Source organism: Sceloporus undulatus, chromosome 5 (assembly GCF_019175285.1).
Source record: "Sceloporus undulatus isolate JIND9_A2432 ecotype Alabama chromosome 5, SceUnd_v1.1, whole genome shotgun sequence".
NCBI lineage: Eukaryota > Metazoa > Chordata > Lepidosauria > Squamata > Phrynosomatidae > Sceloporus > Sceloporus undulatus.
The window spans coordinates 129,884,102-129,911,619 of NC_056526.1; the positions used below are offsets into that span (position 1 = coordinate 129,884,102).

Genomic DNA, 27,518 nt, shown 5'->3' on the forward strand with positions numbered 1-27,518 from the left:
TACAAAGTTGAGCTGATGGACTAAACAAAATCTTCACTGTAGAATCTACACCAAAGAGCACATTATTCTCTCACATTCTGATTCGCTATTCACCACATCCATTAAAATGGAATGCAAATTACCCTTATTTACATGCATCTAAAATATGCATATTAGCTGCAGCCCTCAGGCTCATGATGCATTTTCAATGAAGCCCTCAGTACTGAACAAATTGTCTACCTCTGTAATACTCTGATCAAAAGAGAGTCTAAACACTGCAATCATCCAATATCAGAGATGAATATATTCAGTCTTGTGGAGGTTACTAATGCACAGTTCAGAAACCACCTATTAGCATGGGGGGAAAAAAACCAAACAACCTCAAACATAAAAGCATCAAACAAAGCTAATAATAAAGAATACTTACTAGGCATTCTTCTCGACGAGTTTTACTGACGGAGCAGACATCCACTCTCAAAGTTTTCTGATGCAAAGATGCCTGGGAAATAGTTACTCTGAACATCTCACTAAATAAAAGAGTTTCAGCAGCAGAATGGACTTTTGTACGGAAAAGACAGCTGATGTCAGCTGAAGATGGAAGAACGGCAACTCTAAAATACCTAGATATGGGAAGGCAATGAAAGAAAATATTGAAAATAGCACCATCAAGTCCACATGCCTGTTACATTCTGGAACTAGATACACTTTCATGAGTTGCATTAATATTTTTCTACCTAATTCTCATGTTCAGAAGTTCCAATGATTACTGAATTACAGCTGCCAAGAGTAAATGTCTCCCAATAAACCAAGCTATTTGAGAAACTGGCAAATGACCTTGAAAATAAATAGGGCAAGAAAACTGAAATGCTCTAATTGACAGGACCAGAAGAAGCGGAGTGGATTTGTGCAAAAGAAGAGATACTCATAAATTTATCCCATAGTTATAAACCTCAAACCCTGCCCCCCCTTAAAGGTGTTGCTTGGGAACATAATGAAAAGAAGTGGTGTTGGTGGTACTGGTTATGGTGACTGAGAAATCATTTTATGGAAAGCAGAGTTTGCTATCCTAATGGAAATACCAGAGGATGCATTATGATGCTTCATTCTCTCCAATGGAAATACTGCAGAAGAGGGAATATTACTCTGAAGGGATAGAAAACAAATAACTGCTGAGAGGGAAATAGTGGAATATTTTATAATGTTTAAGCTTTCATTTACTCAGACCAAGTGCCATTTCTCTTGCTGCACAATCACATTTGATTACATCTAGGGCCTGGATCATGTGGGGAAATGTGCTTAAATCCAGTACTAACCACAACCACAGCAGCCTTTTCCCCACCTCTGCCTCCTCAACAAATGTTTATAAGACTGCTTCCTCCCATATTATAGTTTAGTAATATGGGAGTATTCTTCAGATATCTTGTCATGTCTGAAAACAAACCGGGAAGGGTAAAAATTCACATAAATAATGCCAGAGGATAAGGATGAGTCAGCAATCTCTCCCTCTCCATGTGCACTCATGTGCTGTTTTTCTAGTATGGAGCAGCTTGTGGGAGTACTCTGATGCCATACTGTGATGCAGAAAGCAGCTCTTTCAGCAGAAATAGGTAACATGTTATCTTCCAGATGGTGGTGGGACTACAACTCCATTCATCTCTCATCATGTGCTCTCATAGCTATAACTAATGGGTATTGTAGTTCAACTACATTTGAAAGCTTAGATGCTCGTACCTCTGCTCCCTTCCCAGAGAGGTTGGGCTGGTACCTTCCGTACTTTCTTTTCACAGACAAGTAAAGACTTTTCTATTTCATCAGGCATTGGATGAATGACTGCATAAGTCTTATTTTACCTAAACAATGTCTTGGATATTACTAACTGTTGTGTGAAGTCGAAGGCTTTCAGGGCCGGCATCCATAGTTTTTTGTGGGTTTTTCGGGCTATGTGGCGATGTTCTAGAAGAGTTTCTTCCCAAAAAAGAAACTCTTCTAGAACATGACCACATAGCCCGAAAAACCCACAAAAAACTACTAATTGTTGTGCTGCAGATTGTGTGTGTGTGTGTGTGTGTGTGTGTGTGTGTGTAATGATGTATGTTTTAAGCTGGTTTTATCTTGCACATTTTTAACAATTTGTTTTTTAAAAAATCTGTTGTAAGCTGCTTTGCGTCTCGAACTCGGAATAGGTGGGATAGAAATAAATAAACAAACAAATAACTGATGATGCCGTGCATGCATGTGTGTGTGCCTTCAAGTCACCTGTTGTCTTACGGTAACCCATGAATTTCATATAATATGTAATTATTTCCTCAAATTAAACCACCTTGCCTGAGACAAGTGCTCATAATATAGGAGGCATTTCATGCTCAGGCAAAAAAGCATTACTCCACTGATGAAATGAGAAAGTGAAACTGCAATTACTTTGAAATGCAAATACATCCCACACATACAGTGAATGTTGGAAAGTCTCAAAGCAGTGAATGAATATTAGAAACAACTCAGCCATATTCTCAGTTTAAAGTCAGCTCTTCTGAGGAGAAATTTCTGTTCAACTATCACATGAATCTTTGGAAAAACTGAGCTGTATTAAGGAAATTTGCTGGAGTATTGGAACTGGCCTACATTTCAGGTAAGGACAAAAAGTCTGAGACCTCCTAGATAAAACAAACAAACAAACAAACAAACAAGCAAACAAACAAACAAACTGGAAGGCTCAGAAAGCTGATTTTTCAACTGGCTGGATTCACTTTCACCTATCTAACTGCATGTCAACAAGAACAATTTGAAAGCCCACCACATAAAAAATTCCTAATCTAGAAGACCCTGGAGTGTACCATATATACTTGATTATAGGTTGAGAAATGTATGCCCCCAAATTGCCTCTAAAATCTTGGGTAGATTTATATAAGGGTCAATACATCAGTATTGCTTAGAAAGGTCCTAAAGCAAGCAAGCAAGGCTGGTACTCCAATCTCCACTGAATACCAACTCCTTCGCCCTCCATTACATTTTGCAAGCCTTTGCTTCCTATCGGAAAAACTTCCTATTTAAAAAACACTTGCGTCCCTCTCTGCTCCATTTTGCAAGCCCTGGCTTCCCATGGAAAAACCTCTCCATTTAAACCCACTTGCTTCTTTCTCTGCTCCATTTTGCAAGCCTTGGCTTCCCATAGAAAAGCCTCTCCATTTAAAAGCACTTGCTTCTTTCTCTGCTCTGTTTTGCAAGCCCTGGCTTCCCATGGAAAAGCCTCCCCATTTAAATGCTTCTCTCTCTGTTCCATTTGGAAAGACCAGGCTTCCTATGGAAAAACCTCTCCATTTAAATCCACTTGCTTCTCTCTCTGGTCCCTTCTGCAAGACCCTGCTTCCTATAAAAAAACCAAAACCAAAACCAAAATCAAACACAAAAAAACCCAAAAAAACCCCTCCATTTAAAACCATATCTCCAGTCCATTTTGCAAGACCTTGCTACCTATGGAAACAACTCTCCATTTAAATCCACTTGCTTCCTTTCTCAATCTGAAAATCTCTCCTCCAGCACCTGGGAATCAGTTGGGAAAGGTTCAGAGAAGGAGAAGGAGGGATGAAAGTGGTACTTTCCCCTTTCCATCCTTCTTTATAGCCCACTAAGTTTTACCCTCGACATCCATGGATCATATCAAAACCCAGAATTTTGACTCTGAAACCTTCCCTCAACCTATACATGAGGTCGACTCGTACATGAGTATATACAGTATGTGAGGGGGCAGTGTGGTAGTTTGCTTTTTGGAAAAGAGGGTACTGCTTGTTGAAAAGAAGAAACACGCATCCTTCAAAAGTAAAATGCAACAGGAAAAAAACCCCACAAGAAACACTTCAGTCACATGGCAGTGCTGTGCTATGAAGGGGGAGCATAGTCTTTCATCTGTTCAGATTTCCCCCTCTTTTGGGGAGTTAAACAATCATTCTAGAGAATGAAAATCAAAATTGATTTTTTTAAAAAAATGTACAAAAGCCATGTAAACTGTATGAAGAAGGAGCACTGTGAGATCATCATTCAAATCATCAGTACCAGCATGATAAATGTGGAAGGAACAGTGTGAATGACCTGTTCCAATGAGTAGTTTGACTCTGGCTGCTCTGTTTCCCTGTACCTATGCAATGAAACTGTGACATTTTGCATGTTTGCACGTTACAGATCTTACCTAAGCAATTAAGGACTCACTTATTGTAGTTATCAGACAATGTGTGAATGACACACACAGTTAACCTACATAGAAGGCTCTGGATAGATTCAGTTCCCATATGTGCGATGTACAGAAACCATAGCAAAGAAAATGAAAATTTAACTTAGTGAATTTTTCTTCCTCTCATTGATAGGAAGAGCTCCAAGACTTGCCCCACTCTGAATGCTTTCCTGCTATCGAGGAAAGAGACATGCATCTTATGCTAATACTATTTCAGTAGATGCCCATTACAATAACTTGCAAGAACACTTGCTAGAGGAAAATTGGCGGGAGATACATTTTGCTTTGTAAGAAGCTGACATCTGCAGCAGTTTGAGGAGGAGGAGGAAGTGAAATTCTCAGCAAAATATTTGTATTTTGTGCAATCAAAGGGTGATAAATGAATTTGAGTTCCTGAAAAGTGCATTTTCCTCAAAAATCCTCCATTCTCAATGCTTGTATAATCTCAGAAGAACTTACACTTTAGAGCCAGGTGATACCGAAAGGGCATGGAGATTTTGTAACCGTACCACAATGATGACAAAACTTGAGCTGCTTGTATCATATCTGTGAAGAAGAATGGAGGGGAAATCTGTATTAGACATTTGTAACACTTTTGGTATTGTATAAAGATACTCTCTCTTTTTCTATATATGATGACTTACCTGAGTCCTATTTGTACTTGAGCTGTCTCTAGAACTGTGGTATCATCTTCGCTATATGCAACTTCTTCACCATCATTTGGTCTAGAGAACAGATACAGTATAGAGAGCTGAAGATAGCTAACAGTAGCACTAAGAAGCAGAGTTTCCTAGATTATTGTTCTTAGATATGCTTGGACAATAACTCCCATTGCCCCTGACCATAGCCATGATGGCTAAAGATTATGGGAAATGCATCCCAACTCCAACTTGGTTAACTTCATCTGATTTATTTGAACTGGCTTCCCTCCAGTCTGAACAATTTGTAAAGGCATGTGTACTCAAGTTATCAAAGCACAATATCAGAAAATAGTGACTCCTTTAAAGATTTTTAAAAGTTACATTTATCTCACAAATGGTAAGTTATCGGACGACCCAGTCTTGAAGGCTCATCATCATTTATAATTTCCAGCAATAGCATTTTAGAGATTTCAGGTGAACAGTAAACTTGGCCCTTTTCTGAGTATACAATTCAGCTGAAATTTTCTATAATGCAGTTCTCCCTTTATTATTTACTAGCCCATTTGGTATGATTACTACAATGAATATGGTGTGACAAGATAGAGGGAGGCACAAAAAGGCTTCTTTAAAAAATAAAACTTCACATCAATAGCTAAAAAAGAGAGCGAAAATCCCCTATTTTTGAAATTACTTATCTGGGATGTGAGATTGTATTTGCATTTTCTTCTGCCAATAAAAAAAAACTGGGTCAATCTCCTTTTCCCTTCTCCTATTTCTTTGCTAAAATGAATTATTGGTAACTGCATTTGTTATGATTATAATGTATAACTATTTTATATTTCAGGCTGACCTCTTCTTAACAGGTTTAGGCCAGCATACAGGGGCTGTCATCCTCTTGGCCGGCATAAATAAATCAATTGAGGTAGCATTGGCAGCAGCTAAATGGCTGCAGACATAACAGCAACGGGATGGAGGGACAGCATAGGAAGTTGCCTTTGTTCAGAGAAAAGGCTATTCTGCTGGAGCCTATCTGTCCAGGTGATTGAGATGGCTTTATCTTCCATCTCCCTACTACGTCTACACACTGTTCCAGACAGGTAGCATGCCATTAAGATGATTCTAGACAGAGTCTCATCCTCTTCCCATATTTAAAAGACTCAAAAAGCGAGACTTTTAGAAAACAAAATTACCCACAGCATCTGCATATTTTTAAAAACCTACAGAAATTTTTGGTGTTTCAAACAATTTTTAAATTTAAATTTAAAGTAGATACAGATCTACATCCTATGTTGGTCCTTACTAGAACAGACCCATTCAGTTCACTAGATTTATCTATGTATTGATTCACCATTCAATGATTGATGCATAGTCCTATTCTAGATGGGACTAATTAACAGGATGCCAACCAAAGAATATTTTGAGCACTGATACTCACTTTAAAATTAGCATACCCAAATCATCCAAATAGATTTCCCCAAAGCCCACCAAACTTTTCTTGATAAACATCTTTTTTCTTTCAGAGCTGTTGAGTAATTTTTAAAGTGATTGCTTTTCAGTTCCCATTTTTCTTATTTCTTGCCCATTTCAGTCTGCATTCTCAGTTCTTTGGATCCACTTCTGTTTAATATGATTTGCTGTGGCAACCTCACAAAGTTTTATTTAAGGCATCATTATGTGTCCTTATTTCATCAGATGCAGAACTGCAGTGTTATCTTTAAAAAATCAAAGGGGGATGTCCATTTTTAATAAGACTGTTAGTATGGGCAAGTTGAGGACTGATGGCAGAATAGCCAAGTCAACATCCAGCTAATGTACTTACTACTACTTAAATCACTGATAATAGAATGGGCCCTTGGTATCTGCTGGGCTTTGGTTCTGGACCCTCTATGGATACCACAATAAATGGATGCTCAAGTCCCATCATATACACTGGTGTAGTAAAATGGCAATAATAATAATAATCAGGGTCTGCTTTTTGTGTGTGAATATTTTACAGCTGTGGTTGGTTGAATCCATGCATGCAGAATAGGTTGATACAGAAGGCAGATTGTAGATTTTTAAAAAATAAAAACAACATATAATTTGATTTAATTTAGACTTGTTGTGTGCCTTCAAGCCATTTCCAACTTATGATGACCCTAAGACAAATTATCATGTTTTCTTTTTTTGCATGATTTGTTCAAGGTGGTGATTGTGAGAGGTTCCTTTGCCTTAATCTGACATTGAGAATGTGCAACTTCCAAGGTCACCCACTGGGTTTCTATGGCTGAGCAGGGATTTGAACCCTGAGTTCCCTGAGTCATAGTCCAATGTTCGAACTATACCATGCTAGCTATCAGACTCAACCTTACACACTAGCTTTCCAAATTATTGCAAATATTATGATGCTTGAATGTTATTTCTAAATAACCTACTGTTTTACGGATGCTTCATATACACCACTGTCTCCAGCAACAGATTCATCAGATACTGCAGCAGATACACATCCTGCCTTCTCCTCAAGCAGGTGACTTACTCTTCTTGGTAAGTCAACACCTAAGTAAAGGTAAAAAAAGAGAGCCCCTGTTTTAGATTATATTGATCAGTAAAAGGTATACCCCAAACTCTCAGTTCATAAATTAAAGAAAATTTTATGAGTTAGAGAAACTAATCATTTTTGCAATAGAATTATGAACTCATTTATAGCAATCACATTAAACCATGTCAGATCCAAGAATACCCAACTTTGTTCACTCTATAGTTTATACAGACTATCAAATTTATTAAGTACTGTATAACTTGTCCTGTGGGCTGAGAGAAACTGTAAAATTCTCCTTTCCACTACCATTAAAAGTAAAGGAACCAATCCACTTTACACCTCATTTGTTACATTTATATCCCATCTCTCCTTCATTGAGATACCCACCGTCTCTCCTCCCCCCTCCCATTTAAATCCAATAAAACAAGCCCTCCAAATTAGGTTCTCCACTTTTGGCTTCAGGAGATCTGTAAAACCAGGCACAAAGATATAATGAATTAAATTCTCCCTCTTGAACTTCCTTCTTGTAGCATTCATCTGTTTTTCAAAGCAGCTCATGCCTACCATTAAGAACCATTGCTCTAAGTACCATATATACTCACATGCACACCTTTTCTCCCTCCTTGCCTTAACTCCTTATACATTTGGCTCTCCCCCAACTGACTCCTCACCCCCACCTTCTCCTCATCCTCTGTGGGAAGACAAGCTGGCTGCTGTAGACAACTGTGGATGGGCCAGCAGTAAAGAGCTTCCATTCTGGGGAGAGTCTACTGTAAAAGTAGGTTTCTTGGCAGGATTGAAGGGGCAGAGGGTGCTTGTGACTGTTTAACCCCACTCCAAGGAAAAAACAGCCCCAGCCAGGGCTCTTTGATGCTTCCTTGTTGTGGCAGAAAAACAGCCTCTGTCCAGTGCTGGGGAAATGCTGAAGAGCCACCATGGACCTGAGGAGGCTCAGAGTTTTATCCTTGATTTATGCAAGGGGTCATACCATAACTTTGGCTCCAAAACGTGCCCTTGACTTATACATGAAATTGACTTATAGTTGAGTATTTTCAGAACTGTTGCTATCATTAGACAAAAACAGGTGAAATAATTCCTTCTGCAAAGGCAGGCAAACCTTGATGTCACTCTTTTTAGTCCAGCTCCATCCCATTTGTAAGTTGCAACCTACTGTTGGAAGACCAGTGTATTATATATCTTCATAGGGGCTCATGTACAAAACTGATGACCTTTGAAGCTTAACCTAATTGCCATCCCCAAAACAATTTTCTATCACCATTATGTTATATTCAATCTTAACCACATATCTGTATTTCCCACCTTCACATTTGTTACCTCGGTCATATTTGAGAAACATTACACAACACAATGGCCAAAGTCCAAACAAATCACTGGGAATATGATAAGACATCATGTGTACATTCCATTCATTTAATAGGTCTACTCTAGGTGACACACAACTGGATTTAGGCCAGTTTTTGAGAGACGCAAGTAAAGACCTCACTCAGCTTTAGCAACAAGTAAATTAGCTCCCACAACTAGCAATTATGATAGCAGATATAATTCTCCTTTCTGAAATGCTTGAAGAAAATAGTAATTCTGACGTAGGTTCAGCAAGAGAGTGTTCAGCAAGAGAGTATTCTGGAGTGACTACCATCAAAATATAAGATACTCTGAAGAGCCAACCCTCACTTAATTTCAACCTTCAGCTCATATTCATGTACTAGATTTTCCTGCAGAGAGCAAGAAACATTCACTGTAAGCAGCATCCTGTAATGTAATAAGTTGCAAGCCTGTGGAGTCCTTTCATCTGCCAAGGAGCCAAGTGTATTGGTATGCATTACGCCCCCCTCCTGAGTCATGACTTTACATCTTGTTAAGATGTTTAAATTTTAAGGCTTCAGATTAGAGGATTGATTGCTGCATTTCTCCTTTCATTTGTAGCAGTGGGGATGCTTTTTCCTTGATGATGAAGTGCTTTTTCTTCCACCACTTTGAGAGAGGTGAAGGTGATGACATGATTTATTGATTACCCCCAGGAATAACTGCAGCAGTCTAAAATCGACTTTGACAATGACAGAGACTGTCTATGGAAGAACTTCATGGTTATTCTAACTCTGTTATTCCAAAAGATATTCTGCACAGGAAATTCTTTGGGTGGAGACAAAGCCCACCATCTTGCAGGCAAAGATGCATAACAGTGAAGGTCTGCACATTACCTGCATATTTCCAGACTGTATTACCTATATATTAACCCTCTTAGTGTGTCAAAACCTATTTATTTCAGTTGGAGAGAGACTGTTAAGAAAATGCTTAGGATTCCTATTGAAATTCAAGGGATTAAAAGTAGCTAACAGAAAAATTGACAGGATCCAGGTATTTATAGGAATTTCAAGAAGAACACAGTGTCCTTGAATGACCCAGTTATGCACTACTAAAAGATTACTTTTCCAGTCTTCTATTTATATAAAATATGGTTAAGAACAACCAGGACTTTTGCTACAGAGATTGTACATTAGATTCTCCACCAAGTCCTGCCCAGATTATAGTCCTTTCCCCTTCCAGACCTAATGTCAAATGTCAAATTCTATTAATTTGACATAAGCAGAAAACATTTGGCAGATAATACTGAGTGTTTGCTGACTCCCAAAGAATGTTAGTTTGAGAGAGGGCCAGGAATACTAATAAGCACATATAGAAATATGGTAGAAGCTGTTCAGTTCTACAGTAGTACCAAGACCTTAAAGTGCACAGAAAAAGAGTACCGTATATACTCATGTATAAGTCGACCTCATGTATAAGTTGAGGGCAGTTTTTGAGGCCAAAATCATGGATTTTGATATGACCCATGGATAAGTTGAGGGCATGTTACAAAAGATCTAAAGGGGGAAACAAAGCACCACTTCCCGCTCTACATCTTCTTCTCTGAACCTCCCTCAAGGGTCACAGTATCAGCATGGGGAAACAAGTCTGGGTGCATACATACCCACACACACACACCTCTTTGCATCAGCATTTCCAGACTCAAGGCTTGCAGAAAAACAAGAAGACACCAGCCTTGCCTTTAACCCCAGCATTTCCAGACCCATGGCTTCCAGGGAAAAAAAAGGAGGACCCCAGCCTTGCCTTTAACCCCATCATTTCAAGACCCATGGCTTGCAGGGGGAAAAAAGGAGGACCCCAGCCTTGCCTTTAACCCCAGCATTTCCAGACCCATGGCTTGGAGGGGAAAAAAAGGAAGACCCCAGCCTTGCCTTTAACCCCAGCATTTCCAGACCCATGGCTTACAGGGGGAAAAAGGAGGACCCCAGCCTTGCCTTTAACCCCAGCATTTCCAGACCCATGGCTTGCAGGGGAAAAAAAGAAGGACCCCAGGCTTGCCTTTAACCCCAGCATTTCCAGACCCTTGGCTTGCAGGGGAGAAAAGGAGGACCTCAGGCTTGCCTTGAATCCCAGCATTTCCAGACCCATGGTTTGCAAAACGGGGTCCAAGCCTGGGCATGCTCCCTCTCTCTGCATCATTCTCCCTTCCCTCAGTAGCTGCTTGTTAGCTCCAGCTGCGAGGGAGGGCTGAAGGATCTCACACACACACTCACTCTTGGAGAGAGGAGAGGCTGCCGGCACCAGGACTCAAATGGGGACTGTTTACTTGGCTACAGAGGAAGGTGGGCACTTTTTTAAATGAACTTTATCAGCTGTAGTAACCTATTGACCCCTCCATAAGTTGATCCTTGATTTTGGAGTCCAAAATTTCTCGACTTATAGTTGAGTATATACGGTAATTTATCACTATTACTTAAAGAAATTATTTTAAAGAAAATTAAGAAATGACTGCTCCTCACAAAGAAATAAGTTCTTGGAAAAGGTCTGGGAATTCTGCAAGTAGAGAGGAGAAACAGGATTTTGGAATATTGATGAGAAAAACCTATATACTGAAGCAGAAACTAGATTTAGTGACGAATTACAAGACCAATGAAAGTGCCCCAACCATGCAAATCTCCAATGAGGTTATGTTTGGCTTCCATGATATTGCTAGACACTACTTTTGTTTTGTAAAATATTTCTTCATGACTTATTATGGCAAAAACGCCATGTTGCTTCAGATACAAAATAGAAAACATTTGTAGGGTTTTGATAATACATCAGATTTCTAAATTTTGAGGCAAGATTAAAGCTGCACAGATCCCATACTTTTCTGCATATATGTACATTAGAATGATTGTTAGATAACTGTAGCACTAGAAAAGAACTAGATGAGATTATAAAGTTGCCAATACTGTAGATGTCTCATACTGCATGTAGAAGATGCATACAGCCTCCATCCTCTGCAAGCAAAGTGAAAAGAAAAGCATCTCCAGTGTATCTTAAAAAGTATTTTCTTTTGGCCATCTGCAGTCCTTACACTTTTGGCATGTTTGTGATAAGGTAGAGAATGTATTACTTCATATCAAGTAAGCTCAGCCAAGTGTGTTAAGCCTGAGTCAAGCACCAAAATATTGTCATTCTTATTATAAATAAGTCCCCCCCCTTTTTTTACTTGGGCAACAGAGCAGATGGTACACATTCAGCACTGGGAGCCCAGCTTGAGCAATGACAGCTGGCTATCGGCATTGTATGTCACAAATCCACTTTGGCTGCAACCAGCATTCTTCACTACAAATGGTCTGCACCGTGAGACGTGCTTAAGTCACCACATTAGTTCAATACACCTGGCCAAACCAACTTGCTTTAGCTGGCTAAACAAGCAAGCAATGGAGTTAGCAAATCTTCTCTCATTTACCAAATTCCAATTCAGAGTACATGGCAAGCTGTTGGAGTGTAACTCTAATGATCTGAAACCCAGGTACCTGAAGCAAGGAAGAGGTACTCTCATATCACTAGTTCATAGATTACTGAGGAAGGCTAACTCTTGGGTGCTACCTAGATGATTTCCTTGACTATTGCTATTTATGAAATTACCTTCCTAGAGGTACTTGCCTAATGCCTACTATGCTATATTCTGGGCCTTATTATTCAAGCATTTAAAATGGAATTTTAACTATTGTAATTTCTTTGCTTTAAGGGCTGTTCCTTATTATTTTGTTTTTTTCTTTCATTTTATTGTTATTGTGTTACTTTGTAAATTGCACTGGAAAGTGCTAGGGTGAAGAGTAAAAAACCCCCATCTATTTCTGTATAAACTATTATCCAAATACAGTCTAACCAAAGAGAAAACGTATGTGAAAATGAATACCTGAACCAGAAGGTGGCAGCAATACTATATGTAGGAAGGCCAGGGAGGGAAGAAAGAAGGACAGGCTTTGAACACATAGCTTCAGCAAAGAACTGAAAGAATCAAGGTTCCTTATGAAAAACACAGGTGAAGCATAAGAAAGTATCACCAGGAGCCGCCAAACAGCCTATCTCCTTACTGAGTGATGCACTAATTGTATAAAGAATTACTGCATTTCCTTTTATGTGGTTTTCTTGCCTTTCTTTATTCTTTGGAATATGTAGCGAAGGATTAGACAAGGCAGAAAGAGGAGTGAAGATAGGAGGAAGAAACATCAACAATCTAAATATGCAGACAACACCATACTACTAGCAGAAAGATATGCAGACAACACCATACTACTACTTAAACAATCACTAAAGAAAGTCAGAAAAGAAAACTCAAAGGTAGGCCTAATGTTAAACACAAAGAAAACAAAAATAATGACCACTGGGATTTACATATATTCACCCTAGTTAATGAGGAAACTGGAATAGTTAAAGATTTCCCATACATTGGATCAAACGTTGATCAGAACGGAGACTGCAGTTAAAAAACCAGAAGAAGATTAGGAACTGGAAGGGCAGCTATGAAAGAACTAGACAAAATTTTAAAGGGTAAAGATATACAGCTGAACACTAAAGTTAGAATCACCCAAGCTACTGTAGTCTCCATTACCATATACAGATGTAAGAGTTGGACAGTGAAGAAAACATATAAGAAGAAAATTAATTCATTTGAGATGTAATTCTGAAGAAGAGGGCTGAGGATACCGTGAACGGTCAAAAAGACAAACAATTGTGTCCTAGAACAAATCAAGGCTGAACTCATCCCTGGAAGCCAAGATGACTAAACTGAGGCTACTGTACTTCGGCCACATCATGAGAAGGCACAACTCATTATTAGAAAAGACAATAATGCTGGGGAAGATGGAGGGAAGCAGAAAAAGAGGGAGATGAATAGATGTCAGATGGATAGACTCAATCAGGAGGACTACTGGCCACAGCCTACAGGGCCTGAGCACAGAGGTAGAGGATAGCAGGGCTTGGAGATGTCTTATTCATAGGGTTGCCATGAGTCTTAAGGTCAACCCAAAAGCAGCTAACAACAACAACAACAATTATTATTATTGTTATTAACCTTTATTTATGAAGCGCTGTAAATTTACACAGTGCTGTACATACAATCTTTTTAGTTAGACGATTCCCTGCCCTCGGGCTTACATCTAAAAAGACATGACACAGAAGGAGAAGGGAGTGGTGGAGGGAAAGGGTAAGAGGTCCAGCAGTTCCTCTCTACCTCCAAGGCCTGGACCTGGAGGGAGGGCTTGGCTTCATAATGGATGGTTAATCTTCTATCAGGGAAAATACATACTCTCAAGTAGGATAATACATATACAGTACATAGCAATACAGGAAATGGTTTGATAAACAGGCACCAAAAGAACATCAAATAGTAAGCGACAATTATGCAATGCTTGGGAAGGCTTCTCTGAACAGGATGGTTTTCAACTCCGTTTTGAAGCTGGTTAAAGAAGTGATGGCTCTTGCTTGTGGGGGAAGAAGGTTCCAGGAGTGAGGGGCAGCAAGTGAAAAGAGGCGAATCCAGGATGGGGCAGAGGAAATCCTGGGCTGAGACAGCAGACCTTGATTACCAGAACAGAGGGCCCGAGTGGGAAGGTGAGGAGAAAGAAGGTCTGATAAGTAGGAGGGGCCAGTCCATGGAGGGCTTTAAATGTGGACAGCAGGAGCTTATACTGAATGCGGAAAGGGAGGGGGAGCCAGTGAAGGGATGCCAACACAGGAGAGATGTGGTCAGAGCGGTGGGTGGAAGTGATAATGCGTGCAGCTGAATGCTGGACAGAGATTAAAGGACGGAAGTGAGAAAGAGGAAGCCCAGCCAGGAGGACGTTACAGTAATCAAGTCGTGAGATCACTAGGGCATGGACCAGGATCTTGGCAGTAGAGGCGGAGAGATATGGTCGGATTTTGGCAATATTGTACAAAAAGAATCTACAAGCCTTGGCTGTGGTCTGGATCTGAGGGATTCACGACAGAGAAGAATCAAAGATAAAACCAAGACTGCGGGCTTGCTGGACTGGTTGAATAGAAATGTCCACAGAGACAGAAAAGGAGTATTGAAGGGTGGGCTGAGGAGGAAAGACAAGAAGCTCCGTCTTGGACATGTTGAGCTTCAACATGCCAACAATGTTCCACACTCTCTACATTGGACAAACAGGACAGTCTCTATGCAAATGGAATAATGGACACAAATCTGACATTAGAAATGGCAATACCCCAAAAACAGTTGCAGAACATTTCAACCTTCCTGGACATACAGTAAGGGATGTATGGGTCACGGCCCTTGAACAAGAAAGTTAATAAGGAAAACTAGAAAGAGAAACACAGCTGACTGAATTAGTCCTCCCTCCGAATTTGCGGGGGATCCGTTCTGGACACTCCCGTGAATTTGGAAATCTGTGGATATTCAAGCCCCTAGGCTTAAATGGTCTATGACTGTCCCTCCGTAAATAATCAAAACTGTGATCCGTGAAGACGGAGGGGCAACTGTATATTAACAAATTCCTGCCCATTAGCAGAGATATGAACAAAGACAAAACTTCATGACACACTGAATATATTAACACAATAATTTTCCCTACTGCACATATAAGAAAAGGAATCTTCTCTGAGAAATTTTTGAACCTAAGGAAACTGACCTTTATTGCTTTTACCCATCAACAGTAACTGTAAAGATCTTCAAGACCTGTATCACTTCACCCACTCCTTTAAAAATTAGGGAAAGAAACAAGATTTGATCTTTTAGGATTCTATTACATTCTATCCCAGTCCTACAAGTGTATAAACATGCTTTATATCTGAAGCCTTAATATTACTCTGTACTGTATCAGAAGTGGGCATATTAGACCTTAATTGTCGAAATGTAGTGGCCAAGGATTTTTGTGTGTGTATATATATAAAAACTCATGCAAAAATAAAAACCAGTTAGCCATATTTTTTCTTCTCCCCCGCGTCTTCATTTTTGCCCTTCCTGGCCAAAGATTGAATCTCTTGAACTTTTTTTCTGTGCAGCCTATATGATTTGTCCTACTGTTCCATCTCAACTCAACAACAATATTTGAATATATTCATATAGGCCACTGAGTAAACAGACTGACCATTTTTACATACAGTTGGCCCTTGGTATCCGTGAGGGAATCCACTCCGGACTCCCTCAGGGATACCAAAATCTGCAAATGTTCAAGTTCTGTTGTCCCCAGTGGCAGCGTGTGAACATGGCTGCACTGCCATTAGGGACAGCCCCCATTGTCCTGTGGTTCACGGACATGTGGGCGCATCACCACTGGGGACAACAGAACTTAATGGTGGTGTGGCCATATGCATGCACCACCATGGGACAATGGGAGCTGTTTCTCATGGCGGTGCGGTTATGTGCACGTGCTGCCATTGGGGACGACGTGGGCTTGCCATCTGCAGATGCTTCAATTCGCAGATGGCAGGACTGCACAAACCAGGAGCCGACTGTATTTTCACACACAGAGAATATACACTAAAATGAGAGGAAGTATCCATTAATATCAACTCTAGTTCCAATCCTACTCAAATGTGTTCAGCTACCTTCAACCCATGCTGACAATGACACATTCATTTTGTGTCAGAAAACAATAACAACCCTGCATGTTGTTCTTCGCACATACTTGTTTTAAAAGTAAACAGATTAGACACAGATATATGTAAAGAAGTATTTCTTAGTCTAAACAACCAGACATACCAAAATGTAAACACGTAGGCTTGATTTTCTAACATTTTTACCTGTATTTCTTGAAGGTGACACGGTCTGGTTAAGACTTTCATCAAGGTCTTTATCATCTGCCAGTGACTGCGAAGACACTCTGGCTTCAGAATCCATTTGGTTGTCACAGAGGCTAATGCCTGCAAAATCACTGGGTAAATCACAGTCCTCAAAGTCTGTGCTGAGGTGATGTAATGGAGAATCTTGAGGAGGCACTGAGAATGCACCTTCCAAAGCCAAAGGTGATCCAGGAGGGGACAAGGAGGAAAGGGAAGATCTTGATGACAGTGATGTCACAGATTTTGGAAGTTCAGTTAATTTGGGAGTATGGCTTGCTGCCAAAGAGCCAGAAGAATCACTATATTCCATTCTCCCATGGGAACTGACTACTTCATTTTCATGAATTGTGGTAATAGGGCCTGAAGGAATGTAACCACATTTCTCTTGCAATAAAAAGTCCAGCTTATACTGATAGTCTAAGTCTGTAGGCTGATCACCTTGGTTGTAATACAGATCTGTAGAGCTAAGGGAATTCAGTGATCCCCGGCTGGAGGTGTTCAGGGACCCCTGACTGGATGCCAGGGATCCCAGGCTGCTCCCTGAAGACACAGATAATGTACTGGCAGAGAGACTGCAAAATAGCAATGATGATGATGTCAATTACAACAATAAACAACAACAATACGAACCTAAGAAGGACTCTGCTCAAATATCTATTCAATTAGCCTACAACAAAAGTCAAAATATTAAAATAGAATAGAATACATCGTAAAATAGCCAAGTACAATACCATTTTGTAAAAAAGTAAAACTTTATACTATTTTTGGAATACAACCTAGGCACAACACCTCTGTAAGATGTTTTGGAGCTAGTTCATTAAGTATACTAGATCTAATACAACGTTATACAGTCTTATAGGAACAAAGCAATTGTGAAGGGATCAGAGACTACAGGTCATGTTTAGATTACTTTATGTCCCAGAATTATCATTTCAGTACATCCTTTTTTTTAGCTCTGCAATTTATTGTAAGGGTTTCCTCTTCTTTTAGTTCATTGTGGGAACTCTATTTTATTACCTCTGGTATTTTCTATTTCATTGGTAGAGAAATTAGGACATGAACATTTCAATGTGTAATTGAAGAATGACAAAAGAATTGTATCCAGGAAATGTTACATGATCATATTGTCTTCTCTGCTAATCTGTTATACTTCAGTTGTACTGAAATTGATTCAATTGAATTTGATTATACTGACATTGATTTGTATTAACTTTGAATGCAAAGTTGCTTTTGTGTTCATACAGTTGTGTACAAACAAGAAAAAAAGGCATTGCTAGACATTATCCTTCCAGGTTTAGGAAGTATTTTCCACTGAGGTTCACCACAGTGGGAAAATGAGCAGCTGGACTGATTTGTAGTTCTGACAGCCTTTACATACGTAAGACCTTATTCTTGCAAAAATATAATTGCTAATGTTTAACCTTTCCCCTCCTAGAGACAGAAAGCATTTTTGAAAAAAATCTGAAAAATAGTCAACATATTTTTAAAGGTTAAGAAATCCCGACAAGATGAATATTCAGGTGCATCTACACTAAAGAAATAATGCTGTTTGACATCACTTTAATTGCCATACCTCTATCCTACAGAATCCTGGAATTTGTAGTTTTCTAATGCACCAACACTTTTTGGCAGAGAAGGTGAAAAGACTTTGTAAAACTACAAACCCCAGGATTCCATAGGATGGAGTTACATCACTTAAAGTGGTGTCAGACAGCATTATTTCTACAGTGTAGTGTACCCTCAGATGTAAGAGTATTTTAGTAGTTTAGGATATATTCTGTACAAAATTTCCACGTGGTTATTTTGCATGGAAAATGGCATTTTCTATAAAGGAAACATGTTTTTTTCTGAGCCAAAACTATTTCAGCATAGAAATTCTCTGTGCAAATGGCCCTCATATGAATTCTGTGTCAAATAAATTCTGAATTGAAATCTTTGAAGTCTGTATGGTTTTTGAAACCTTTCTTGTGGTGGAAAAAAATTGCTAAAATTACTCATTGCTTTTTTGGGGGTAGGAAATTAGTAAAGAATTATCCCCTTATCCCCTTCCCATGCAGCTTAAATGCCTTGGGTGAGAAGGTATTAATTAGTCATCCATATATAATGTGCACTGAATCAGTGTGGGCTGTAAGGAATCTTAAGTTTTCAAAGATGGTATATTATATTTCTTTGGAATAAAAAGTAAACCTCTCTGGTGCCACACTAGACAAACCAGTATTATTCAGAATTAGCTACCATTCCAACCTCTGTTGAATAAACCATTATTTTTCTTTTGTAACCCCCTCCGAGTGTTTAAATAGTGTAAACATCCCCCCCCAAAAGGATTCAAAACGAAATATATCCACCACTCTGTTGCACAAACATTATTTTTCTTTTGAAGTGTAAACAGAGTAAACTGACCTTTTCAGCTGCAAATGCAAATTGGTTGTTTCTTTACTAGTTTCTTGAAGTTTCTGAACTAATTTGCTTCTTCTTTCTTCCAGTTTTAACCTAGATGATACAAGAACTATAATTATATTTTAAAGACACTCTGTACTTCCCAGCACATAAACACACAGGCAGATAAGATACATCCCTAAATGCTCTCTAACCATTAATACAACTTTAATGCAAGGTGGCAACCAAAAAAAGGCAGTTCCCATATTCAACCAACTTCCTATTGTAAATAATGGTGATGAACAGAACTGAAGAAGCACGATTTCCACTGTATCATTACCGATTAGTTAACACCAGTAATCGTGTAATTCCAGTTATTACGTGATCAAGCAGGATGTATTAATCAGCAATGTAAAGCATATTGGTAAAAAAACAAACAAGGAACTGCAATGATACATAACTCACTTACACAGATACTCAAGACAACTACCAATTTTCCCTCTTTTTCTGCCCTTGTTTCCTTCCAGCTCTCTAGCCAAACTAATTCTGAGATGACTTTGAAAAACATATTGACTTCTGGTTAGAACCAACTATGTAATCTGGCTCAGTCTGTTTGCGCAGTTCCATTGACTTCAACAACTACTTCAGAAATGCTCAGTTCTTGCCATGTGTCCTGATAGTTTGGTCTGTTCTTTTCTCCTGACTTCTGTTCACTTTTAAATATTTCTCTTGACTTCTGTTCACTTTTAAATGTTCATCACTTTCCCTCATTGCAAAAGAAGTTCCAAATTCCCACCAAAGTTCTGGCAATTGTATATTGTATTGTATAGCATACATACTATATATAAATGAAATGTATGTCTATTTAATGTGTAGACCTTACTATAGAATTGAAATGCTGACATTGGCCCGTTACAAACGGGCCTAAAAGTGCACGCTCTGTGCGTGCTAGGGTTAGAAAGGGGCGTTCTTTCTGGACGCCCCCAACCATAGCATGCACAGAGCACGCACAAATTGGCGGCAGTAATTCCACACGGCTGCCGCCATTATGACATCACGGCCGCACCGCCTCTACAGTGGTGCCTCGGTTTACGAAATTAATTCGTTCCGCCACCGCTTTCGTAACCCGAAAAGCATTCGCAAGCTGAAATGCCATAGGCGCTAATGGGGAAAAGCCGCGATTTCGTGCGAAAAAGCCGAAAAAAGCACCAAAAATTTTTTCGTAACCCGAAAAAACATTCGTAACCCGGAACAATTATTTCCTATGGGATTTTTTCGTATCCCGGAAATTTCGTAACCTGGGTATTTCGTATCCCGGGGTACCACTGTATACGGGGCGGCACGGACGTGATGTCGTCACGCTGCACCAGGGTGAATAGTGCGCCCCTTCCCCGGCTGCAAAAGGAACTCCAAAACGGAGCTCCTTTCGCGGTTTGCGTCACTGGGTGCAGCCTTCAGACGGCTGCGCCCAGCAACGCAGAGGAGAAAGGGTTTCCTCCTACCCGCCGCTGTGGGGTGTCCTTGGGGCTTGAAGCCCCAAGGACACCCCTTTCCAGGCTGCGGGGAAGGGGCCTTTTGCCGCTTCCCCGCAGCCTGGAAAGCAGCGGATCGGGGTCTCAGCGGCTGCCGCTCTGGCCGCTGAGGCCCCGATCTGGTGGGGAAAGGGGCGGGTGCAGGCCACCGCTTTTCGGTGGTCTGTAACCCGCCATTGTTTTAATTAAATAACCAACTGCAGGCCTTTTCTTGCATTATGTTGTTCCTATACAAACATTTTTACTGACATCATTATTGAACAATTTCTTTCTGTTTTTAACATCTTTAATATTCATCTAAACCATGCTGCTATTCTTTAGTTACTCCTTTAGCATTAATCAGATATTGTCTGAATAAAAATTATGTTAGCCTTATAAAAGGTTTAAACTTGCTTTAGAAACTTTTCCTTTGGGAAGCTTGTCTCTGAAATACAGACACAGGATGAAGTTTCAAATGCACAGGCCCTATCAAAGGTTCTTCTGTGCATCCAAGTCAGACACATAAGCTCTTGGGGGCTTACCACTAAGGTTTATTTTCTTTGTGATGTAGACATCTTAAGGGGTGTGTGTGAAGGCCCCCACTTTAGTGTGGCATTTTAATACACATTGAAGACTATACATGTTGAAGATTACATTGAAGCGTAATCTTCTAAATGCTGCATTAGTACAGGTCCAGAAAAAGGATTGAAAATTGTTTCAAAGGAGAGGGCTGTGGGTCCTTAAATATTAGGTTTAATTGGGCAAAATGCTTCTTTCTTTCTTTCTTTCTTTCTTTCTTTCTTTCTTTCTTTCTTTTGCCCAATGGGTGATTTATGATTGCTCTTCATATTACCACCACTTCCATATCTTTGTGGAGAGGATACTAATTTGATCAGGAAATGGTACATTGGGTAAAGATCATAAAGCCTTCAAAGTTTAACAAAATCTAAAGTTCCCTGATACAGGGGTCAGTTTATTCCATGGGGAAATTACAGACATGACACAGGTGCCTATATTTACTGATCAGTGGAAGAAACAGTAGCTGACTGAAGGGCTTCAACTGGGAAAACAGTACAAGTGGCCCTAAGCCCCTGCAGCATTTCCCTGACCAAATCAGTAAATCCACCCAATCTATAGCTGGTTTTGGGGAGTGGGAAGAGATTTATGAAATCACAGATCTCACAGAGTAACATGTAGTTTAATAATTATACATTGGGTAATGTTCTTTTGATACTTGACCTGTATCTTACTGTATTACATTACAACAACCCAACAAAATAGGAGAAATGATTCAGTGTCCAGATGTCATAAGAACATTAAGCGGCTTCATCTTAAAATTCCCATCTGGCTGTAAAGATCTTCTTTAACAACTCAGGGTCAGATCGCCTCTGAAATTATAGTAATCATTCCAGGAAGCCAACAGACAAAAAGGATAAATTGGAATTTTCTAAAGTCCTGTAGGTTTTGGCTAAGTCAGTAAGCATGACTAGATGCCTCATTTCAGAAATAGACTTATGTGACAGCATAAAACATTGATGAATATGACCAGAGGAGTGAGATAGAACAAACGCATAGGCATGCTTTACAGACATAGGAGTCTGGATATGGCTGGCCTCCCTGTGGCTGCCCTGACAGTGTTTTCTGCAAGCCAAATGAACACACTTTCTAGTGGCACAGCCAGGCTGGGAAAACTTTCTTCTTGCTTTCTTTGCAGAGAAGGAAAAAAAAAGTGCAGCTGAGTGATCAAGATTGATGCCAATAGTATACGGTGATTTTGTTTTGATATGAACCTCAGTTCTAGGGAGGGCTTAATAGCTGAAGACTAACTTGGATGGTAAATACTTTACTCAGCCTCTAAGTGAAGGTTAATTACAGCCTGTCAAGATTTCCTGTTCTCACAGGGAAGCATCTTATTTTGGCGGCAATCCTGTCACTTTATGTCAGAACAGTAGCCACATGTATTGTGTTGGGATGGCCTGAGTGTAAGGATAGTTAACTGAAAACAGGCAGGATACAATACTTGTAAGTACATTAGATTCAGTCAATATAAGAAAAAAGAACATCCTTCATCAGGAATAAGCAGAGAGGTCAGGAAAACTGAGCTTGACATCAATGGCAAGTCCATCTATATTCTTGTAGGGGAAGGTAGAGGAACATTGGAATGGCTGGGCTAGCATGCCCCCACCACCAATGATTACAAGTTGCATTATATTCCATATGCTGCATTTTACCGACATGAAATAAATGTTACAGAATTAAAATACACTGCACTGTTGGGGATCTTACATTCCATCTCATTTTATTACTTCTTCCTGATGTACAAATTAACTTCTGGCAGTGTAAAAACCAAAACAAATCCCTACTCCTCAATTTTAGTTTCAGGGTATGTCAGGCTAAGAGGAAGTGAATAGCCCACATTCATCCAGTGAGTTCATGGCTCAATGGGGAACAGAACTTGACCTCCCAAGTCCCCAGTCCAACACTCAAACCACTAAACCATTCTGGTTCTCTTTAGCATAGCAATATAGGTAAGGGTCTTTCTCCAGCTTATTCCTCAAACCTCTCGTTTGTAGCATGGTTTCAAGGAAGAGTTCAGAAACCTTCATTTCAGTTTTAGATTAACTGCATGTTGTCATGCTGTCTGAACCAGCACAAGCTGTGATTAATCTTATTTACTGTTAGTAAAATCTGAAAATGCTATTTTCTCATCTTGAAATCAAGAAACAGCTTTGTGGCATTATAGATTTCACTGGAAAGCCTGCAGAGCTGGGCCTGTAAGCTCACTTCCTTACAGGAACATATTTCAATATATACTTAATGTACTAAACTGGGGCTTTTAATTCTCCCTTATGATGTCTATATCACAAAAGTGATAAAGTCTGTAAACAGCTAAGAAGCACGGGCCTATCTTTTGTACTGAGGAAGGTGAATTATTGATAGGTAAGGAATATATACTATGGCTCCTTGGAGATGGCATTTTCAGAGTAATTTCTGCCTTCAATACCTCTTGCATATTTTGGGATGTGAATTTATCTTGTTTGAGCTAAATGCAAGTTGCTCAGTTACATATTAGCAAAGTAACATTTCTTTGACTATAATTGTTTCCATCGGAGTAAAAGCCTATGGTTAATTAATTTATTTAGAAACAATTTACACTGCTATATTTGCAGAAAATAAGAGTGACATGTACAAAACCTATGCATCAGTAATAGTAAAATTCATAAGAGCCAAAATATCTGGGGGAACTCAAGGCCTGATTAAGAAAAAAGTTATATCTCCCCTTCTAAATACAGGTAGAAAAGGAGACATGGGCCCGAAACAGATGGGCAGGAAAGAGAGGCTTCTAGCTGCTTTGGGGGCAGGGTGTGCAGATGACGCATGTCTCCGGAGCAGCCAGAAGCCATGTGGAGAGTGTGCCCACCTGGGAAAAGCCAGCACAAGAAGGAGTGAGTAAAGTCCACTCTTTGCCAGTGTCTCATTCGGGACGGCGGCGGCTGCCTGGATCAGGATCAGGCTGTGCAGTTGTCATAGTCCTGTGGCGATTGGAGAGAGACCAGGGCCTAAGGCTGCTCCAAACTGATGGTCTGCATGACCCTATGGATGTCCCAGTATTGAGGTACTGCCATAAAGAAGCCCTTCCTGCTCTTAATGTACTGTCACCTTATGATACCTTCAGGGACCACAAAGAGGATCTCTTTAAATCCAGCAAGATTATATTAGAGGAGAAGGCAGTCCTTCAACAAACCTAAGGAGTTTATCACACTGCCCTTTTCTGTCCTTCCCTCCCAAGCTAGGCGCGGGATGGTAAGTTTTAAACATGGATTTTATCACACTCCTCTGTGCCCAGTCAGTGCCCAGTCAGGAGAAGGCAGGCCTGTACTCGATCTCCAATACTTTGCATGGAGGCATGCAATAAAATTCATGTTTAAAAATTTTCATCCCATGCCTGCCTCAGGAGGGAAGGATGGGAAAGGGCAATGTGATAAACTCCTAAATTAGAGCTGTTTCAGGTCAAAACCAGTACTTTGAATTTTGTTTGAAATTACAGTCCTCCCTCCATTCTTGAGGATTTGGAACCCATGTCCCTCGCTTATGCGCGAGGGACAAATGAGGTGGGGAAATAATGGGCCATATGCTCAGGCACGCACATGTGTGCTCCTGCAGCAGTGTGACTATATTCAAGCCAATGGGGCTTGAATATAGGCGAATCTCCATTTTTGCAAGGGGGTCCGGAACGGATCCTCCATGAAAAAGGAGGGGCGACTGTACACAGATCAGACTAAACTAAAATAGATTCATATTATTGAATTCTGAATCTCCTACTTTTTAAAAAATTCCTCATAATGTTGGATAATTCTGGCTAGTCCTTTCTGTAAGTTGCGCTTGACATCCCCATGAGATACGTGGGGCTCTGTAGGCTTTGTTGCAGCTCTGGATTTAGATGAGGCTACCTAGTTATGCTGATTTCCTGGTAAACCAGCTCCGAAAAGGACCCCCAAGTACCCATGGCCTATGTGAAACTATTCTGAAGAAAACTGGTTAAGTACATTTTTACAACATAGAGTCTGCCATGGTTAAAAAAATTAATAAAAATCTACATTAGATCATTCCCCTCCATACTTTTCCCCAAGTGTGTTATAGCTACAGAGGCATGAATGTGCATTACTATTTAAATCATTTGTGGGAGAAGAATTCCTATTTCAGTGGGCAATATACTCATTTTGACCACCTCCTCTCCATTATACCAAATATCTGAATTGTCTCCAAAGTCTAATCAGAGATAACAGCAGGCAAATTCACCTCTCCTGTGTTCTCCCTATAGGGGAAACTGTGAAGTAAGCACAGCTTACCAGGCTCAAGCACCAGCTGCAGCAACACTCTTGGAAATGATTTAATCCAGAGCTTCAAAATGATTTGTTAAAATTAATTACTTCTAATTGGTTAAACATTTTAACAAATGATTTTAATCATTAAGCAACAAAGTTGTTACCAGACTGAGTAATGCTTAATAGTTCATGTCATTTTAATTTGTTGCTTTGTCAGTGGGTGATAGTAGGAGGTTGGGGGCCAATTTTTTTATCATTTTGATTTGTTTTAAGTGTAAAAGTATCTTGTTACTAATATGTGCCTTACTATTAATATTATGATTTAATTGAAACTGCATTTTTCTTTATGGCTTTGAATAAAAATTGCTACAGGGCATACTAGATTTCTTCAGATTTCAATTTCACGTGTTTTAGGTTGCTGGTTAGCATGTTCGACATTTATCCCATTCTGTGCATGTAACAATTCTGTATTGATAGTCATGCTTTATGGCTTGGGAAATAAATTGAACCAAATGAATCCAATTTTGGGCCCATACAGACAGGCCAAAATAAAGCTGCTTCGGATCCCTTTGGAGGTATGCTGTTTAAATGACACATACATCTTAAGAGGCCAGAAGCTGTGCCAAAGCTGCACTCCAGTCCTTAGGACTGGAGTGTGGCTTTGGCACAGCTTCTGGTCTCTTAGGACACATGCATCATTTAAACAGCATACCTCCAAAGTGACCCGAAGCAGCTTTATTTTGGCCTGTCTGTACGGGCTCTTTGTTAACAAGAAGATAGTACTCTCTGTTTATTATCTTCTTATCCAATGAAGGCTTTAACCCCTTCCTTCAAAAAATAAATATATCCCACAACTGAATTTAGAAAGCTTTTGTCTAGGCACAATTTAAAAGCCATCTGTTCTTTAGTCATCACCCTTTCCACAACACAACAGGGCGGCTTACAAGATTTAAAAACATTACAATACAAGGTTAAAATCTAATATAACAATTAAAAACAATACTACAAAAAACAAAAAACAAAAAACAAAAAACAGGAACAGGAAAACAGTAAAATGGGAAAATACACATGTCAGGGGCAGAAGAAATGAAGTTAGTGGCACAGGTGCTGCTAGATCCCTTTCCATACTGATTTTCCAGACTAACACAGCTATGTCTTTGAATTCTACCACCTAAGAGAATATGAGTAACTAATTCTTATCTTTCCCATATAGTTGTGGGAAGGGAAAAAAGGACACCTATGTTTTCCATATGGCACCTTAAATGTAAGTGGATGTTCAGATTGGAAACAGTCCTGAGACAAGACAAGCAAAAAGAGGGAAAGAAAACCTTAAAGGTATGGCAGTTCTCCCAGTGGCTGCCAAACTGCCTCATGGCTACAGGACTGGTTATTCCATTAGACAAAGTGAGTGGGCCATTTCAGGTAGTAGATTATCACTCCCCTTCCAGACCTTGCCATTTGGGAAAGCTGTTATTTGTGGACTTCTCTAATCTTCCAAAATGTTAGTCTGAGACACTGCTGTCAGAGTGATGCATTGTTTACAGTTTATATGGGGAAATCATGCTCACCATCAACAAAACCTCCCAGACTCTGTGAGGTCTTCATAGCCTAACATTTACTGTATAAAATGGTGAGAAGGGGATTATAGTGGATGGGATGGAGAAGAGGGATGGCAGCAGGGGCCAAAGCATCTCTGTGAGAGGAAGCAACAGTGGAAAGCCAAAAGAGGCAACATGTTTCTTTTCCCATCTTCAATAGCCAAAAAGTTGGGCTGGCACTGCATGGCTGCAAAAACTACTCCAATTATGGAACTCCAATTTGCAGAATTTTTGAACATTCTAATCCAGACAGCTCTTGATACTGGATATCAGAGCTTATTCTCTTGCCTACTTTCTACTGAATCACAATGCAGATATATTGTGAAAAAAACTACTAGTATTTACTTAAAAGACCTTTTTTTTTATCCGCTGTGGGTCAGACAATACCTTGCCAGAGGCACAATTTTACAAAGCAGACAAAGGGTTTATATTTGAAAAGTATTAAATTTAAAAAGTCTCTTAAAAGCAGACATGTACAGCAAGAAAAAATGTTCTTAAGGGAAAGAATATATGTATCTGTAACTGTGGATGCTTGCAAACCCCAGAAGCTTAGGGTTAAAAATTCAAATGTCCGGGGGGGGGGGGGGGGGAGATGTAATAGGTCCCTACTAAAGTCCAGCAGAAAACAGAGTGCCTGTTTTTCTTTTCTCAGTTTTCAACAATGATTTAGGACTAACTTAATCTTCTTCCCTATGAGGTTAGGAAGAATGTTTCTGAACATTTT

General features: G+C 39.7%; 1 protein-coding gene across 1 annotated transcript in view; it reads right to left on the minus strand.

The window, feature by feature from the left end:
• WWC2 (WW and C2 domain containing 2) overlaps nucleotides 1-27,518 on the minus strand; it is a 176,434-nt gene that overhangs the window by 32,088 nt on the left and 116,828 nt on the right. Inside the window, 6 exon segments of the mRNA XM_042468382.1 lie at nucleotides 407-599; nucleotides 4,661-4,747; nucleotides 4,846-4,926; nucleotides 7,257-7,377; nucleotides 16,445-17,055; nucleotides 18,884-18,973. Coding sequence (XP_042324316.1) covers nucleotides 407-599; nucleotides 4,661-4,747; nucleotides 4,846-4,926; nucleotides 7,257-7,377; nucleotides 16,445-17,055; nucleotides 18,884-18,973 — 1,183 coding nt within the window.